Here is an 18,199-nt window from a genome sequence, read left to right on the forward strand (position 1 = left end):
GTTGGAGAATCGATTTAAAAGTTAATAAATTAAGAATAATAAGTTAAATGTAGGGCTTAAGCTTTGAATCTCCTTACTAGTGGAATGAAATTGAAATTATTAAATGTTTTTGAAATATTTGTTGCTAAGAGACTTGAAAAAACAAAAGAAATAGCAGCTAGAAAAAGGAAAACTAAAGGTCCGAAATACAAATTTTATTGGAAGTACTTGGCTCCCCAAAGGTAGATTCGATTGAAAGCCTAAAGGCTTGCTGGAAGTGTAGGAAATAAAAAGAGTCAAATTGAGTTAAAAGAAGCACTAAATTGTGAAAAAGGGGAGTAAGAAAAATTGGTAAATTCCCACCATATGAGTTTGTAATATCAACATGCAAAAACAGTGTAATGCAAATTATATTGCTTAATAAATTAAAAGTAATATGCAACAGCATGGACTGACCACCAATCATGAAATCATGAAAGATTACTTCGATAATTCTCAAACAGCCTATAATGGCTCTAATCCAAGGACCCTATTTCAATAGAATCTAGAATCCATGTCTCAAGGGCTTGTTTCCTTATGCTTTTCAAAAAAGCTGTATATAATTTTATACATACATATAAATAGTTCACTTTTCAAATCATATTTAAAAACAAGCACACTTAAATTCATCTACCAACTCATGCTTCCTAATATTACATCAATACAAACAGATTTCTATAGCATAAGTAGACAGCCAATTGAACATAATTATATATATAAATATGTATTAGGAATATAAGTTCGAAACCAGTACACTCACTCACCTGTTTGGTGGGAATTTATCAATTTTTCTTACTTCCCTTTATCGACAATTAGTACTTCTTTTAACTCAATTTGGCTTTTTTTATTTTCAACACTTTCAGCAAGCTTTTAAGCTTTCAACCAAATATGTATATCAACATTCTTAAAACTTCAACTTAGAATTCAAACTAGCTTTCAACCAGAATTTCAACATCACAATTACATGCCACATTTTGTTTCTAACTCGCTCATCTTTGGAAAGCCAACTAGTTTCAATAAAACTTGTATTTCAGTTCTTTAATTTCCCTTTTCCTAGAGCTACTTGTTTTGCTTTATCAAGCCTCCTAGCAACAAATATTTCCAAAACATTTAATAATTTTAATAACATTCCACCATACTCATTCCACTAGCAAAGAGATTCAAAGCTTAAGTCCTACATTTAACTCACCATTCTTACTTTTTTAACTTTTAAACAAATTCTCCAACAAATCTTCAACAAGTCCCTATAGCCAAGAGTCTCTTTACTTCTTGGTAAATGTCACAACTCCAAAATACTATGGTGGAGCTTAAGACTCCTCAAAGAAGCCTATGTCTACTCGTGTTTAAAAAAGAGCCCAACTTGCAACAGCTTCCTTCAACTTAAATAAATTGCTCAAAGCTTTCTGCTCCCTCTACTGGACTTCTTACCCCCTTGATCCAACCTTCTTCTCCAATGGCAGGATGCTAGTATTTTTCCTTTTTCCATTCAATTTCTTTCCTTCTTTATTCAAGTCTCCAGTTTCAAAGATGAAAATTTTTAAAGGTTTTAAACCAAAGGAACTCGGGTTTAGGAGATAGTATGGCTACCTTCTTACTCCTCTTTTTCACCAATTAATGTTTCTTTTAACTCAATTTCTCTCTTTTTATTTTCAACACTTCTAACAAACCTTTAGGCTTTCAACCGCATCTGTATATCAACATTCTTAACACTTCAACTCAAATTTCACACTAGCTTTGAACCAGAATTTCAACATCACAATTACATGCCACATTTTGTTTTTAACTCACCTAACTTTGGGGAGCTAAGAACCTCCAATAAAATTTGTATTTCGAACCTTTAATTTTCCTTTTCCAACACCTATTTCTTTGCTTTATCAAGCCTCCTAGCAACAAAGATTTCAAAAACATTTAATACTTGTAATACAATTCCACCACACTTATTCCACCAACAAAGAGACCCAAAGTTTAAATCCTACATTTAACTCACCAATCTTACCTTTATAATTTTTAAATCAATTCTCCAACAAATCTTCAACAAGTCTCTCGAACCAAGGCCCTCTCTTGAAACCAGAAGAGATTGGGTTTAGAAGATAGCATGACTACCCTTCTTGCTGTTACAAATAGGCAAATTGCCCTAAGCTAGCATCCCATTACAAATGTTTATCTCTTGTTTTTTTTCGTTTGTTTTTCTTCATATTAGGCAGATTGCCCTACATATAATATCTGCCACTTTCATCTATTATAATCCTTTCTTCTTATTTAGCAGATTACAAGGTATATCCATTGGCTCATACAAAAATTCTCTTTATCCATTCTTGATTTTCTTGGATAGATTGTATTTGAGCATACATCTGTTAAAAATTTACATGTGGCAAGTTGCATGCATGTCTACCAACCACTCAAGATTTCTTATCCATTATCATATCATTTTGGGCAAAATGCATTAAAAATGAATTGGCCATGCAAGATTTCCATCTTGCATGTTCTTTCTCCCTACATGGGCAGAGAATTCTTATCCCCGACTTGCATGCACTTTATATTTACATATTCCATTTCCTTTATCTTTTACAATAGACAAATCACCCATTGTTTTGCTTCCTTTGCTCTCTATTTGCATGCAAGGGTTAAACTGCCTTATGCTTGCTGTTACTTTATTTTCTCCCTTGCACATGCCGAGATTCTCGTCTTTTTTTGTGCATATCATGCCAACTATTCCCCACTTATAATAAAATATAGTTAAATTTTAAATAATATGTGCTCAACACTTAGTACATAATCTCTTGAAGAATTCTTGACTACTCTCCCCCACTTAGGCTAAACCTAGCCATACAAAGTCATCCTTATATATTTAATTATTTATTTAACCACCACCATTATTTTTTTTTATTATTATTAAAATATTATTTTAATTTCATTCCTTCTTCATTTCCTTATGCTTTCCCGTACCTTCTTGATCTCAATTCACCTTGAATTCTAATTTAGGTCCTAATTCGACTAACATCACAACTGGTGGGATGTTACAAACGCCCTCACTTAACAACCAATTCATCCTTGAAATAATGTAGGAGGAGAGAGTCTAGTAGATGTACATTTATTCTCAAAGAGATCTGGATATTTTGCTCGCATCTCTTCTTCAGCTTCCCACATCACCTCTTCAATGCAATGACTTTGTCATAACACCTTCACCAAGGCAATGTCCTTAGAGCGAAGCCTCTTAACTTGCCTATCCAGAACAGCCACGAGCTGCTTCTCATACTTCAACCCATCTCCCAACAGAACCATGTCATATTATATCACATACGAAGGGTCTCAAACGTACCTCTTAAGCATGGATACATGAAACACTAGATTAATTCCAGCAAGGTTCAGTGGTAATGCCAAATTGTATGCAACTGCACCTTCATGCTCAAGAACCTCGAACGGCCCGATATATCACGAACTTAACTTCCTTTTCTTGCCAAACCTTTTAATTCCCTTAAGTGACGACACCTTCAAGAATACACAATCACCTACGGCAAACTCCAAAGGCTTACTTCGATCATCGGCGTATGATTTCTATCTACGTTGAGAAGATAACATCTGCTCTCGAATTATCCATACTCATTCAACAGCTTCTTGAACCATTTCTAGCCCTAACAATTTTTTTTTCTCCAACTTCTTACCATCCAATGGGCAATCTACACTTCCACCCATTTAACACGTCAAACGATGCAATTTCAATAGTTGCTTGATAGCTATTATTAAACGCAAATTCTACCAAAGGCAAGTAATAGTCCCAAGAGACTCAAAAGTACAAGACAATCGCTCTTAAAATGTCTTCTAGCATCCAGATTGTACGCTCAAACTGGCCATCCGTTTGTGGATGATAAGCTGTGCTAAAGTCCCAATTGGGTACCCAAAGCTTCTTGTAGCCTTTTCCAAATCAACTAGTGAACTACATTCCCTGATCAGAAACTATGGTCACCAATATACCATGTAGCCTCACAATTTCATTAGTACAAATCCGTGCATATTGAGCTGCCCCAATTGTTGTGTTGACTAGAAGAAAGTGCACTGACTTTTCAACCTGTCCACGATCACCCAAATAGCATCATAACCACCTCTAGTTCAGGGCAATCTCGTAACAAAATCCATGGCCACATGTTCCCACTTCCAATCGAGTACCACAATGGTTGCAACAACCAAGAAGGCCTCTGGTGTTTAGCCTTCACTTGCTGACACACCAAACACTTTGAAACATACTCTGCCAGATCCTTCTTTAATCCTTGCTACCAATAAACGGATCTTAAGTCGTGACACATCTTGGTGGCTCTTGGATGCATAGCATATGTTGCTACGTGTACCTCTTCCAATATTTCTTCCCTCAATCCATCTAAATTCGGCACATAAACTTGAGATCCATATCTTCACAAACCATCAATACCAAAAACAAACTCCAAAGTTTGAACTACATCCATATTCCCCATAACCTTCATCACACACTCATCTCTGCCTTAAGCATCTCGAATCCGGTCCATTATCATTAGTCAAACTTTGAAATGTGCTACAAAAGCATTTATTCCATTAATCTCAAATTTAACTCCCATATTGCCAAGATCATGTAACCCTTGCACTATAGACCTCCTTTTTAGAGTAATGTGAGCTAAACTTCCCATGGATTTTCAGCTCAAGGCGTCTGCCATAAAATTTGCTTTCGAAGGATGGTAAAGTATTATAGTGCTAGGTTTGGCCTAAGTGGGGGAGAGGAGTAAAGAATTTTTGAAGAGATTTTGGTGTTGAACACATTGTTCAAAATTTAAATATATTTTATTATGAGTGGGGAATAGTTGACATGCACACAAAAAAACAAAAGAGAATCTTGGCATGTGCATAAGAGAAAAAAAGTACGTAAAAGCAAGCATATGGTAGCCCACCCCATGCATGCAAAGAAACAAAGGGAGTAAAACAATGGATGGTTTACCCATTATAAAAGAGAAAGGAAATGAAATATTTAAATATAAAGTGCATGCAAGTGGGGGTCAAGGACTGTCTGCCCATGTGGGGAGAAAGGTAACATGCAAGTTGGACATCTTACATGATCAATGCATGCTTAGTGCATTATGCCCAAGGGATATGACAATGAATAAGAAATCTTGAATGGCCAATAAATATGCATGCAACCCGCCACATGTCCATTTTTTACCAATATATGTTTAAATACAATCTATCCAAGAAAATCAAGTATGAATAAGGAGAATTTTATATAAGCTAATGGGTATACTTTGTAATCTGCAGAGTAAAAAGAAAAGACTACAAAAGACAAAAGGAGGTAGATATTATACTTGGGGCAGTCCACCCAATATGAAAAAAAAAAAAAAAGGATAAACAATCTTAATGAAATGCTAGCCTAGGCAATTAACCCATTTGTAACACCAAGGCAACCATACTATCTCCTAAAACCTAGCTCTCCTTATTTCAAACCTTCAAAATTTTCACCTTTGAAGCTAGAGACTTTAAGAAAAAAGGAAAGAAATTGGATGAAAAAAGGGAAAATACTAAGAATTCTACCATTGGAGGTAAGTTAGTGTTTCTCTCATACTCAACCCTTTTTGAAGTCTATTTCAAAGTTTAAGCTTCCAAATGTCTCGATGCAGTAAAAGGTTAGATCAAGGGAATAAAAGTCCAGCAAAGGAAAGCAGAAGTCTTTGAGCAATTTATTTAAGTTGAAGGAAGTTGTTGCATGTTGGGTTCCTTTGAAACCCAAGTAGACATAAGCTTCTTTGAGGAGTCTTAAGCTCCACCATAGTATTTTGGAACCATAACATTCACTAAGAAGGTAAGGGCTTTGAGTTTACTAAATGTGTTTAAGTAAGGAATGACTAAGAGGCAATGTTGATCTTATGCAGTAAAGAAAAGCCCTTGCTTGGAGAGACTTCTTGAAAATTTGTTAAAAAATTGATTTAAAAGTTAAAAAAGTAAGAATGTTGAGTTAAATGTAAGACTTAAACTTTGAATCTCCTTACTAGTGGAACCAGTATGGTGGAATGGTATTAAAATTATTAAATGATTTCGAAATATTTGTTGCTAGGAGGCTTGATAAAGCAAAAGCAATAGCTATTAGAAAAAAAAAGAAAATAAAGGTTCGAAATATAAGTTTTATTGGAGGTACTTGACTCCCCAAAGAGATTCGGTTGAAAGCCTAAAGGCTTGCTGGAAGTGTTGAAAATTAAAAGAGTCAAATTGAGTTAAAAGAAGCATTAATTGGTGAAAAAGAAAGAGTAAGAAAAATTGGTAAATTCCCACCAAGTGAGTGGGTGTACTTGTTTTGAACCTATATTCCTAATATATATTTATATATATAATTATGTTCAATTGGCTTTATACTTATGCTACGAAAATCTATTTGTATTGATGTAATATTGGGAAGCATGAGCTAGTAGATGAATTTTTGGGTGCTTGTTTTAAATGTGATTTGAAAAATGAACTGTATATATATGTATGTATGTATGTAGCTATGTATAAAAATCTATACAACCTTTTCAAAAAATACGGGAAAATAAGCCCTTAAGACATGGATTCCATATTCTGTTGAAATAAGATCCTTAGATTAAAGCCATTATAGGCTGTTTGGGAATTATCCAAGTAATCGTTCACAATTTTGTGCACTGGTGGTCAGTCCATGCCGTTGCATACTACTTTTAACTTATTGCGCATTATAATTTGCATTACGCTGTTTTGGAATGTTGATGTTGCATACAACCAAATTATGGCAAGTCTTATTGAGGTTGATGAATTAACATTATGCCAATTGGATTTAAGGGTAGCATGTTTTGATGAAAGCCCAATTATATCCTTTGAATTTATGATTTAAAAATTGAGAGTTTCTTTAATTAAAATGTAGTGTTTAGGGATGAACTTCTGGAGAACTTTGGTAAGGCGTGAAGCCTTATGGCTAATAGTAGGTGGTGCCCTGGATGCAATAGATTATGGAATCGATGTGGGTGGTGCCTCGGATGCATTGATTATGGGGTCGATGTGGGTGGTGCCCCAAACATATAATTGGGGTCGATGTGGGTGGTGCCCTGTATGTGTATGTGTGCACGCGCATGTATGTGTGTGTGTGTGTTAATATATTGTTAGTATGGATGGGGGGTGGTGCCCCAGGTGTGTTGTTGTAATGGTGGGAAGTCCCACAAGTTGCGGTTGTGTTCATCCGAGAAGTAAAGTACCCTATTTATGCATGATTACATATACACACCCCTGATTTATTTATGAGACATGAGATTAATTGTTTTAAATCATGAAAACTATGGTCGGGACTAAATTTATATTCTGGACATGACTAGCTAGTGCATACTATGTCCCTTTAACTTTTGAGTTTTATATTTTCGTAAACTGCATTCAATTTAACACCTACACTATAAAATGATTTTGGGGGCATGGACTGTGTGTTAACATAATGATGGTATACTATGCATAAGATTGAATACAAATTTATTTTCTTTTCAGTATGCATTGGCTTTATATTGTTAATATTATAGATAACCCTTAACTCAATATTCCAGTTTTGAAAATTATTCTGCCTTCTATGCTTGTTTCCTTTCCTTGCCCGCTCACTGAGTTATGGAAGACTCACCCCATTTAATCGATGTGCAGATAAGTGATCGATTGGGAGCTCCATTGGTGAGTGACAATCAGCCTTGTTGGATAGGTAATGACATCTCCTAGCAATTTCCCTTTGAGTCACTCCGCTGCCTAGTTGTGTTTGGAAAAGAAAGCTGTAATTTGTGTACTTAATGTGTTGGGCCAAGGCCCCTTTATTGTAGTCAGGATATTTAAGTTATGTAATGACAAGGTAGCGAACTTTTAAAGTGTTGTTTATGTAGTTAGCCAACATATGGCAATATGAAATTCATGTGTTGATAAAAATTGAGTTGCTGTTTTAAAGCACATTAGTGCTGGTTGATGAATATAAAATTCTAGCATACCTAAGATGGCCTCTTAACGTCATAAATTTGCAAACATTTGTCTTTGTTGGATATAATTGATATTAATTAATATCTCCTGTTTTGTCATAATTATTGGTGCAAGGCCTTATTAGGCCTTAATAACTAGTAGTTGTCAATTAAAGGCTTATATTGTTCTCTATAAGATGATAGATGATTAGGTCACTATTTTTATATCCCAAAAGATATATAATATATAGATACACATCCCCTTGGGACTTCTATTTCATATCCTTATGGCCATAGGAATACACACAAGCACACACTCACACTTTTATTTAGTTTTAAATGTAAAATGGTTTTAGACTTAAACAACTGTGGTCACTTGTCAGCACTAATATTAAATGCAGAACCCATGTTAAATTCTAGTACAAAGGAACATTGTTATTGCTTGTGTAGCTATGTATAACTACATCTGAAAATTACCTATTACTGATACTCTCTTGGAGCAGGCTGCTTGTGTAGCTATGTATAACTACATCTGAAAATTACCTATTACTGATACTCTCTTGGAGCAGGCTGATAATGAAGGTGGTGATAATTTGAGGATGCCTCAGAATAATAATGAAGGAGCAGCAGAAGTTGATCTGATTTTATGATTAACTTTAGAGAGCAAATAGCAAATCAACTACTTATTCAGTAAATTTAAATACTTGAATTATATCAACTTTGGATCTTAATTTTAGACATTTATGTTTTTTTATTTTGGTGATATTTTTATTTATGAATTTTTTTATTAATAGTTGCATGTTTTCCAATATTTAATAATTGTATTCAAATCAAAATATGTTATTAACAATTTTATTTTATTTGTGATAATATAAAATGTAATGAAAATAAGGGCAAAAATTAAAATGAATAATTTTCAGAATTCAGCATTTATAATTATCAAACAATATATTTATATTCAGCACTTAATTTTCCACAACATAACAAACAACACAAATTCAGTACTTAATTTTTCAGTTTATAAAAGAGCACCTTAGTACAAGTCAAATTAGCAATGCTTCAAACTTTTATAAAATCATTCCTACAAAATAAAACACTAAGCATTGATTGTCCAAAGAAAAAGGGCTCACTAAGACGTTTCTCAAATTTACCAAAAGCTTAAATCTGATATTACACAGATTATCAGCATTGTCTGCCAGAACCTATCCCCAAAATATAATGAAACAAAATTTGGGACAAACTTTTGTTTTTTTTTTTGCCTTCCAAAGAAAATAAAAAATTTTCAAACATTGGATCTGAAATATGAAAAAAGTTTGCGATGGTTACTTTACCATGCTTAAATCTTCCCTCAAATTGACCCCTATAAGACAAGCATGAGTTAATTCTATTTTATATACTTCAACATAATACGAATTAGGAACTGAGAGAATATCAGACAGCAAGACAGATAAGAATACATCAGGTGTACAAGAAAGGTAAAACATAGGATTAGCCAAAGCATATCATTTCAAATTTCCTTATTCTCTCATTTTTTCTTTCTGTTCCAATCTATCACTCTATAAAAGAATCTAGAAATAAGAGAATGAGTTATCTCAGAGTCAAAGCATATCATATTCCCATCTAATCACTAAGAATAATATAAAAGTTTATTGGATGCAATTTTCTCAACTACATACCAGTGCATGGGCATCAACAGACATATCCATACGAAGCATGTCCATAACGTTCAAAGCATAATTTTGAAGTTCAATATCTGGATGTAGATACTTCAGACGAATGGCCTGTAAGATTGAACTCAAAGAATAAAGTATCACCAAGTAATCATCATTTTTAAGCCTCATAAAATAGGAAAATCTATTAGGTATGCCACTTATTGGTGCTAATAGCTATTTTGTTCTAAATGTACATTTTTTAAAGCAAGGTCAGAAGGACACCCAAGATAGTGAGTAGCATACCTGTAAAAAGAACACCCAAGATAATGTTAGGCCTACTCGAATGTCCTTTGACCGAATAGTGCTTGCTGTGAATTAAGCAATTTGTAAGAAATGTGGTTTGTTATAAAGAACATCTACCGACTGTTCAACATTAATGACAATTATGATAAAGAAACCACAATAAGAATAAGTAAAGCTTCTCAGCCACAGCATCAGCTTTAAGATCATGAAATTCTAATTGTTCAAGCATCAAAAGGTGCTATTTTGGAAGCTCACCAGGACTAACCTGACTCAAAAATATCCGTTTAAATAAAAGTGACATGACAAACAATGTAAGGCTGACATCACAAATCCAAATCATAGCCAACCAAACAGGAGCACACCTTTTGTGAAGGGCAAAGCCAGATGCCTCTGCAAACCACCTTCTAGTTTCTTCGCTGGAGGAAAAGGGCCTTTTCCCCTTGGTTGAACCTAGTAAGAGTTACCATATTCAGTTTGAATAAACTCAAAAAGGAAAAGAACAGATGGCAAGCTGACATGTCTATACCTGTGCCTCAGGATTCATTCCAAGAGCAATTAATGAGCCCAGAGCTTCAGCAAACGCATCCCGAACAGAAGTTATGGGATCCTCAAGAGCCTAGTGAGAACAGCAGCAATAACAACAGATATATTTACAACATCAGCTTCTATGAGATCAAAAAACTACTATAACCAAATATGCAACAAGGAAAAGATGACAAAGAAGAACACCTGCCTTGACACAATTTGAGGCTAAACTGTCAAGTTCTCCAACCCCTAGACCTGGTCCTCCTATGTTGGCAAAAGCCTTCAGACAACGTGCTGCAGCTATTCTAACAACAAATGCTTTGTCTCCAATGGCAAATCTTGTAATGAGACGGAATGCCTCAGTGTATGCTGAAGCAGCAGCACTACCACCAGAGCCTACCAAAGCATTCTGAAGCATGAGCAAAGCCTCTTGTCTTACAAACTCCTAAAATTCAAGATAAACAGATTTAAGTCAAACCACACATATACATGCTGTAAAAACATTTTGAACTAGATATCCATATTAACACCAATCAATTTTCAACTCGCAGGTTCCCCAATAGCACTATAGTAGACAAATGACTAACAAATACCCTGGCAACCTTGCCATCCTAACACATCCCCACCTTACTATCCAAAGAAACTATTTCTCTATGCTAAAATGACACTTAAAGACCATAGATATCAGCATCTTTCGCCCAGATTGGGGAAGAAGAAAGGAAAAAAAAAGCTTTCTAGAAGAATTACACAAGGGAAGATTCCCCTCTGAGTCGTTTCTCTGGTATTTTCACTTAAATCTTAAGAAACTTACTGTTGATAAACTATACAAATAAAGTTGCATATTAAAAGAATATACCTCATGAAACTTCATGAGTTTTGTTGCAATAATAGTTGTTTCAAGCAAACCCGAAGTTATTCTTCTTCCAAAATGTCGATATAACTCGCCCAAGCATTGTGCAGCACCTACAAATTTAAATCAAATACTCATAACACAATAAAAAAAATTGAAAGACTTAAAAGCTATTAAAAACTCTTGAGAATGTGAGAAACACACTTTTGATGAGAAAATTCTATGCATTCCAAGCCCCCTCCACCCCCCCCCCCCCCCCCCCCCCCCCCCCAACCACCCAAAAAAAAAAAAGGTGGCAAAAAATACCCATTATGAACACTATCTTACAACAAAAGTAGCTATATTGAAAGTGCCAACACATACTGATATAGTACACACACACCGACACACACAAAAGTCAACGAGCCACTTGGTACCTCTTCATTAGCATTTAAATTTTTACAACATAGATACCAATATAAATTCTTAAATCCATGTAAACAACCTTACAAATGACAGAAGTCAAGTCATTTGGCACCTCAACATGTCCTATCCATCCTCATCACCACCCAAAGAATTCAAAGAGAAACCTCCTCTATCACAAGAATTGATCCCAAATTCATTTAAGCTTAAAAGAATTCTTTTCTTGGTTAGCTCCCTTCTAGAAACAAGGTCACTATCCAAACCATGCCTGAACCCAACGTAACCCTGAAACGGAACTTCAGCTTGTCCTTTAACCCACTCTTTATTCAAGGCATTCAATCCTCCAACTCGCAGACCAAGAGGAAATTACAGCCAATGCACAGGAAACCAGTTAAATCCAAGTTAGTTTTTAATATCAAATTCACTTCTAAAGTTAGAGATTTGACTTGTTGAGATGCAAATGAGGGGATCGAAGCATGAATAGGTACCAAACTCGATTACAGAATTTGCAGGCTATGAAGAAAAAATGGTTAAAACCAAAAGAAGAACACAACTATTTAGAGGCTTTCCTAGACAGACCCAGAGCTGAAAAAAGAATGTGGATTGTCAGAGAATGGAGACCATCTGATTTAGGATATAGATTTAACAGCTTCAGCTATATAATTTTAAAAGCTTTGAAAAGGAAGAGGGTTGTTATTAGTCAGCCATAAGAAACAAAATGACATAGAAACAATTTGTTAGATTCCAGCTACGCTGTCTGGTTAAGATAGAATTAGATGGCATTCTTGTTTTTAAGCATTCAGTGGGTTAAGTAGCACAGATGACAAAAAGCTGGCATGTTCAAGAGGAGTTTCATGGAAAATAGGAGTGGTATAACATGAAAAATTATTGCTTCCTATCTGCAATTAAATCTACAGATCTGAATGAACTATAAAACTCTTGAAAGGGTGGAGCACTCACTTATTGAATTGGGAGGAGAATAACGATGTCGAACAAATTCCTTCATAGTTCTAGGATTCCTTCTTTGAGTTCTTAAGTGTTACTAGCTTCTTTGTTGTTGTAGAAAAGTGTTCTTGTATCAAGGCCACATTTTGAACCAAGGTTGTAGGTTGGTCTACACATGAAAGTTCTAGCTCAACCAAGGTTGTAGATGAGTCTACAGAATGAAAGTTTAATCAAATGGTATGGTGATCAATTAAAAGCTTGTATTGTGACTAAAAGATAAACTCATGTGTATGGCTTAAACCATACAAAGACATTCTCACCAATGGCCAAGGTTAAATCCATTCATTATCTTTCTCTTGCCATGATTTTTAACTGACCCTTAAATCAGTTAGATGTTGAACCACACTCCTGCATAGGAGGTTTTTGAGAGGAAGGTCTATATGGAACAACATCCTAGGTTTGTTGCTCAAATGCAGTATGGGTTGGTTTATTGTCTAAAGAAGTCTTTACATGATTTGAAACAATCTCCTAAGAACATGCTTTGGTAGAGAACATGCTTTGGTAGATTTAGTAGCGTGCTAATGGAGTTTAGCCCAGAGACGTCTTGTAGATCATTTTATATCGTATCATCATGCTGCAGCAGCTAAGAAATAAACGATTGTCTGTGCTGATGGTATCGTTATTATAAGTGAGGAAAGCAAAAAGGTACAACATTTAAAAGTGTTTCTTATAGAGTAACTTTCAAACTAAAAACTAATGGTAGCTAGAAAAATTTTTGGGAATTGAGGTAGCCAGGTCATGTGACGGTATCTTTTAATGTCAAAGAATATATGTGCTTGACTAACACAACTATCAAAAGGTGAATTACATCAAAAGGCTAATGTTATCTTTATGCATATCATTTCTCAGTATTAGAAGGTGAATTAGGTAACTCTCTAGTATTCCTGACTATCTCTACACATGAAGCATATTGAAGTGGAATGTACTTCATTGAAAAAGAGACTCTTGCAAAATGAAATCTGCACCAGATCAATAAGGTCTATAAATCAGCTACCAAAATTTTTCAGAAAACCTTTTGGTAATTCAAGAATTTCAAGTTAGAAGTGTATGAAACTATGCACCAACTAGAGGGGGTTTGTTATGGGTTGTATGATGTGAGAAGGGTATTACCATCCTTTTGTATATTATCTCTTAGTATGAATGCAGGAGGCTGCCAAAATGTTAGATAGCTTTCATTTTCCTTTTTATCTCTTATCTCTCTTTCTCTCTATTGACAACAACTAGGATTAAAACCTATTAGTACTCTCTTGGATCCCATGAGTAAACATGTGAAAACCAAAGTGAAACATTAGCAGATCATGGAAGGTACAGGAGATTGTATAAGAAATTAAACTACTTACACCCACTAGAGAGAAACATTTCGTTTGCAACAAGTGAGGTTAGTCACTTCTTAGACTCACCATTAACTAGCCTTTGAGATGCAATAGTCTGTATCCTAAGAAATCTTAAAGGTGCACCAAATCAAGGTTTACTTTGACAAGATTGCATTGATTCAGGAACTGAAGGGGTGGTTCTCCATCAGACAAGATCCATTACGAAATATTCTATCTTTGTTGGTCGCCACCTAATATCGAGTAAAAACACATTGCGGCGGCTATTCTAGCACTAAATTTGAGTGCTATAGCACGGCTCATACTAGTTGTAGGTTTGTTTATGTCAAGATCTCGCCAAAAGAGCTCAGAGTTGAACATCCACATCTCATTGACTTGGGGTTTGATGACTAGGAAACTATTCGCATTGCATCAAAACCAATGTTTCAGAGAAGAAAAAGTATGTTAAGGTTAATTATTATACTGTTCATCAAAACAAAATGTCACTAGAATCATTCCCAGTAATAAAAAAATAAACTTTCAGATTTGTTTGCCAAACTGTACTTGTAAATCAAATTTCATATTGTTTTTTCCAACCTCTTCCAGCCTTCAACCTTGACAAAATTGACTTATTCAAATGTTTTGATGAACCAAGAATCTTTCCATCCACTAATGGAAAACAATAAGGTTAATGTATTATCTTCAAATAAGTTCCCTACACTTGCCTCAGCCCTCATGTTGCTTCAATTAGATAACTTTTACTCATGAAAAACCATTTCTTAACTACAAAAGGTAGCTTGTGGAACCTTATATGAGATCCTCAATATCCAACAATAGTCTTTATGAAGAAAATTAGATACTAGAGAGAACTTCAACCAAAAATTAATCTGGTATCCAGCCAAATGATATGAAATCATAGTATAACCTTCTGCTATATTCTAGTTAAAAGACAATGATAATACACACAGTACACGTCGTTATAGCTTCAACTAACCAGCAATTCTCTGTGGCTCACTCCGCTTCCCATCCGAAAGAAACCCTTGGAGACTACTTGCTCTTGAGTATATTGAAATGCTATCTCCTTTAGATATTATCCTTGCCATTGCTACGGATGCCAAATGACGTACAGGTCTTTTAGCACCAAGAATAAGCAAGGAATACAAAGCATCCTCACATTTTCTTTGCCACAACAAGATAGATTCCTGAATTTAATATTTTCAAGTCAAAATATCAAAATTTACTCATAGATTCCTGAAATTTAATATTTTCAAGTCAAAATATCAAAATTTACTCATCTCAGAAAAGAATGAACTTCCTAACATATACACAAAACTGCAGTGGAAAAGAATAAATTTTCAAAATCATTAAAATTGAAAACAAAATTCATGAACTCAAATGTCTGACACCGTCTACTACATTTACATTGAAATTGAAATTGAAACTAATAAACACTTCATCAGAGCAAGTGATCGATTACTATACCGATCTGCCTCATGTGTAATGATTTCTAATTCATTCTCATAAGAAGTTTACAATTGATAATCAAATAAATGCGCCTCTTCAGAAACATCTCAAACCAGAATTATATCATTTCTGACCATATTTCACATACACAAACATGTCTGGATTACTTTTTAAACAACCATAACACAAATTGTTACTACAAACCATCACGACCAAATTGCAAATAAAATCTTTACACAAATTAATTGCACCAAAAATTTTCAAATTCATACAGTAAATAATATTCCTTCAATAACAAGAAAACAAAATTAACATAAAGAAAAAAATATGCTAAAGATAATGCCACAATCGTGAACGATTTACAAAGCAATTAAGATCAAACAAATCTATGTACTAAATGGACAACAATGTGATAAAATCCTCCAACTAAATTGTTGAATGGTATAGTAAAAGGTTTAGATCTGTAGAAAGAGAGACCTTGGGCTCGTCGTCGAGGGCGGAAAGGAGATCGGAGAGGAGATCGAAGCAAAGGAGAGGGTCGGGAGATTTCTGTGATGCGGAAGCGACGATGGACTCAAGCTGAGCAACCAAGACGCCGAAGCGTGAGAGAGGAACGTTCTCTCTCACGTAATTCCTCCTCGCCATTTTTTCAACGAAGCCAAAATTGAATCTAAATGGAAACTAAAATATACTCCAGTGCCAAGATTTTTTCTTTCTATGACGAAGGGGACGATTTAAATTTAAAACTCGATTTTCCAAATTGAATGAAAAAATGAACTGGCTTGTAGTACTAGTTTAGCAGAACGTTGCTTGGGCTTGGCTATTAAGACCCGTCGGGTCGCTTTTTTTCTTTCAACTAGTTTGATACGGATCCATGTCCGGATCTTTTTTTTTTTTGGGCCGAGGTTTAATGTCGCTTTATCGGTTCCAATTTAACCTTTTAAAAAAATATTAGTATGCTTTAAATACGTTTTAAAATAATAAAATTTGAATAAAAATTTATTATTCATTTAAAAAATAAAATAAAATAATGGTATTGGGTTTTATCAGACTGAACTCTTAACTCAAAACAATTTAGTTCTTTCCCTTTTTAATTGTTTCCTCTTAATCATGTTTATTTGGTTTGTTATTTCTTTAAAATGGATGAAATTATTTTTATCATATCTTTAAGGAATTGAAATAGATTAACAAACGGTACATATATTGTCATAAACAAAGATGAAATAGGAAATAATGTTTGCTTAACTTGTACGATTTCAGCTTGGATCCAACTAAACATATTTTAAGTTATAAAATTATTAAACTAAACATATTTTAAGTTATAAAACTATTAAACTAAACATATTTTAAGTTATAAAATTATTAAATTTCACGTACAATTTTATTTTATAATCGAAAAATTAAAAATAAGATCATAAATAAATTTAGTTTTTAAATTGTATCGATATAATATTTACAAAAATCTCTAAACTATTAAAAAAATTTAAATAAATCCTTATTCTTCTATTACAATCAATAAAATTTTTATATTTTTTTATCAAATAGACTTTTATAATTAATAATTAATTAATTATAATTAATCAAAATATTAGTTATAATTTTATGTTAACACAAAGAGAGAAAATTTATATAACCATATTATTATGTCACATCAATAAGTCATATCAACATGATATAAAATAATAATTAATATTTTAATTAATGATAATTAATCAATTATTAATTTATTTAATTCAAAATAAAAATACAAATATTTGATTAAATATAATAAAAATAAAAATTTATTTAATTTTTTAAAAATAATTTAAAAAATTATTTAAATATGTTGTCAAGTTTATTTCAACAAATGATGTTGATGATTGGCACCTTTCGACTAGAGTATCCTTAGATGTTCATGATATTAGAGCAGTTGTTTCCTTCCAATTGAGTGTATTACAATATGGTAACGAGCCACCTTGCGTAAGAGAATGGGCACACTTTGCACAAATTAATCAAATTTCCATGGCTATCTCAAAATTGGACATGTAATCCAAACGTTACTAGTATTAGTAAAATTGGCATTTGTCACACCTTATTAGGTTGAAGGCTTCACTTTGTTTTTTGGGTGAATATGTTAACCCAGCAGAATTTTGTAAAAGAAAATACAAATATGTGTCTTGATGCTTATGATTAATTTAAACAAAGAATTCAACACAATATCTTTTCAATCTCCGAGTTTTATATTGACTAATTGAGTCTTAGGATTCAATTTAAAGCAACATTATTCTGCCAAATGTGACCTATTTCATCCCCAAAAGAATGGATGCTATCATTCTCCAGTTTACATGAAAATTATGCTCTAATACAACCATAAATGGTGCCTAAAATATTCTAGCATTAGCGGTCCTTGATTATTTCGGAAGGCGACCGTAAAAAAAGCATATTTCATGGGAGAAAACTGTGAATGTCTTCCTTACTACTTTTGGACCCAGCAAGCCTTTTTTTTTTGTTTTTTTGGGTGGGAGAATGAACTTTGGGTTGGTTAAAGGTCCCTCTACAATTCATGGACCATCCACTAACGATTATGACCTGGCCAGCAATGGAAGTCAAATTAGTGGAAAGGTTGCAACCTTGAGTCCAAAGCAAATATACTTCTACTGTTGTACCATCTTTTGACATTTATCAGGAGGCAATTTGGAGCACCCTCTTCCTCTAAAAAGTAGTAATTGGAATCTGTCTATCTCTTCCGTTTAAAGG

At 33.9% G+C, this 18,199-nt stretch overlaps 1 protein-coding gene across 6 annotated transcripts in view; it reads right to left on the bottom strand.

The window, feature by feature from the left end:
* The window catches only part of SWEETIE (HEAT repeat-containing protein), a 49,038-nt gene extending 32,793 nt beyond the window's left edge, over nucleotides 1–16,245 (bottom strand). For 5 of the 6 annotated variants that reach the window (XM_088805381.1, XM_088805380.1, XM_088805379.1 and 2 more), the window contains exons 1-8: nucleotides 15,941–16,245; nucleotides 14,994–15,201; nucleotides 11,289–11,395; nucleotides 10,641–10,877; nucleotides 10,434–10,523; nucleotides 10,270–10,357; nucleotides 9,908–9,972; nucleotides 9,629–9,733 (exon numbers count right to left, since the gene is read on the bottom strand). In XM_088805381.1, coding sequence (XP_088661507.1) covers nucleotides 9,629–9,733; nucleotides 9,908–9,972; nucleotides 10,270–10,357; nucleotides 10,434–10,523; nucleotides 10,641–10,877; nucleotides 11,289–11,395; nucleotides 14,994–15,201; nucleotides 15,941–16,108 — 1,068 coding nt within the window. In that variant the 5' untranslated portion in view covers nucleotides 16,109–16,245. Of the gene's footprint in view, nucleotides 1–9,628; nucleotides 9,734–9,907; nucleotides 9,973–10,269; nucleotides 10,358–10,433; nucleotides 10,524–10,636; nucleotides 10,878–11,288; nucleotides 11,396–14,993; nucleotides 15,202–15,940 lie in introns of those variants that run through there. The other variant, XM_088805382.1, reaches the window with a different exon arrangement.
* Between the last annotated feature and the right edge of the window lie 1,954 nt (nucleotides 16,246–18,199).

This window comes from Theobroma cacao, chromosome 4, assembly GCF_053813885.1.
Source record: "Theobroma cacao isolate CCN51 chromosome 4, ASM5381388v1, whole genome shotgun sequence".
Taxonomy (NCBI): Eukaryota; Viridiplantae; Streptophyta; class Magnoliopsida; order Malvales; family Malvaceae; genus Theobroma; species Theobroma cacao.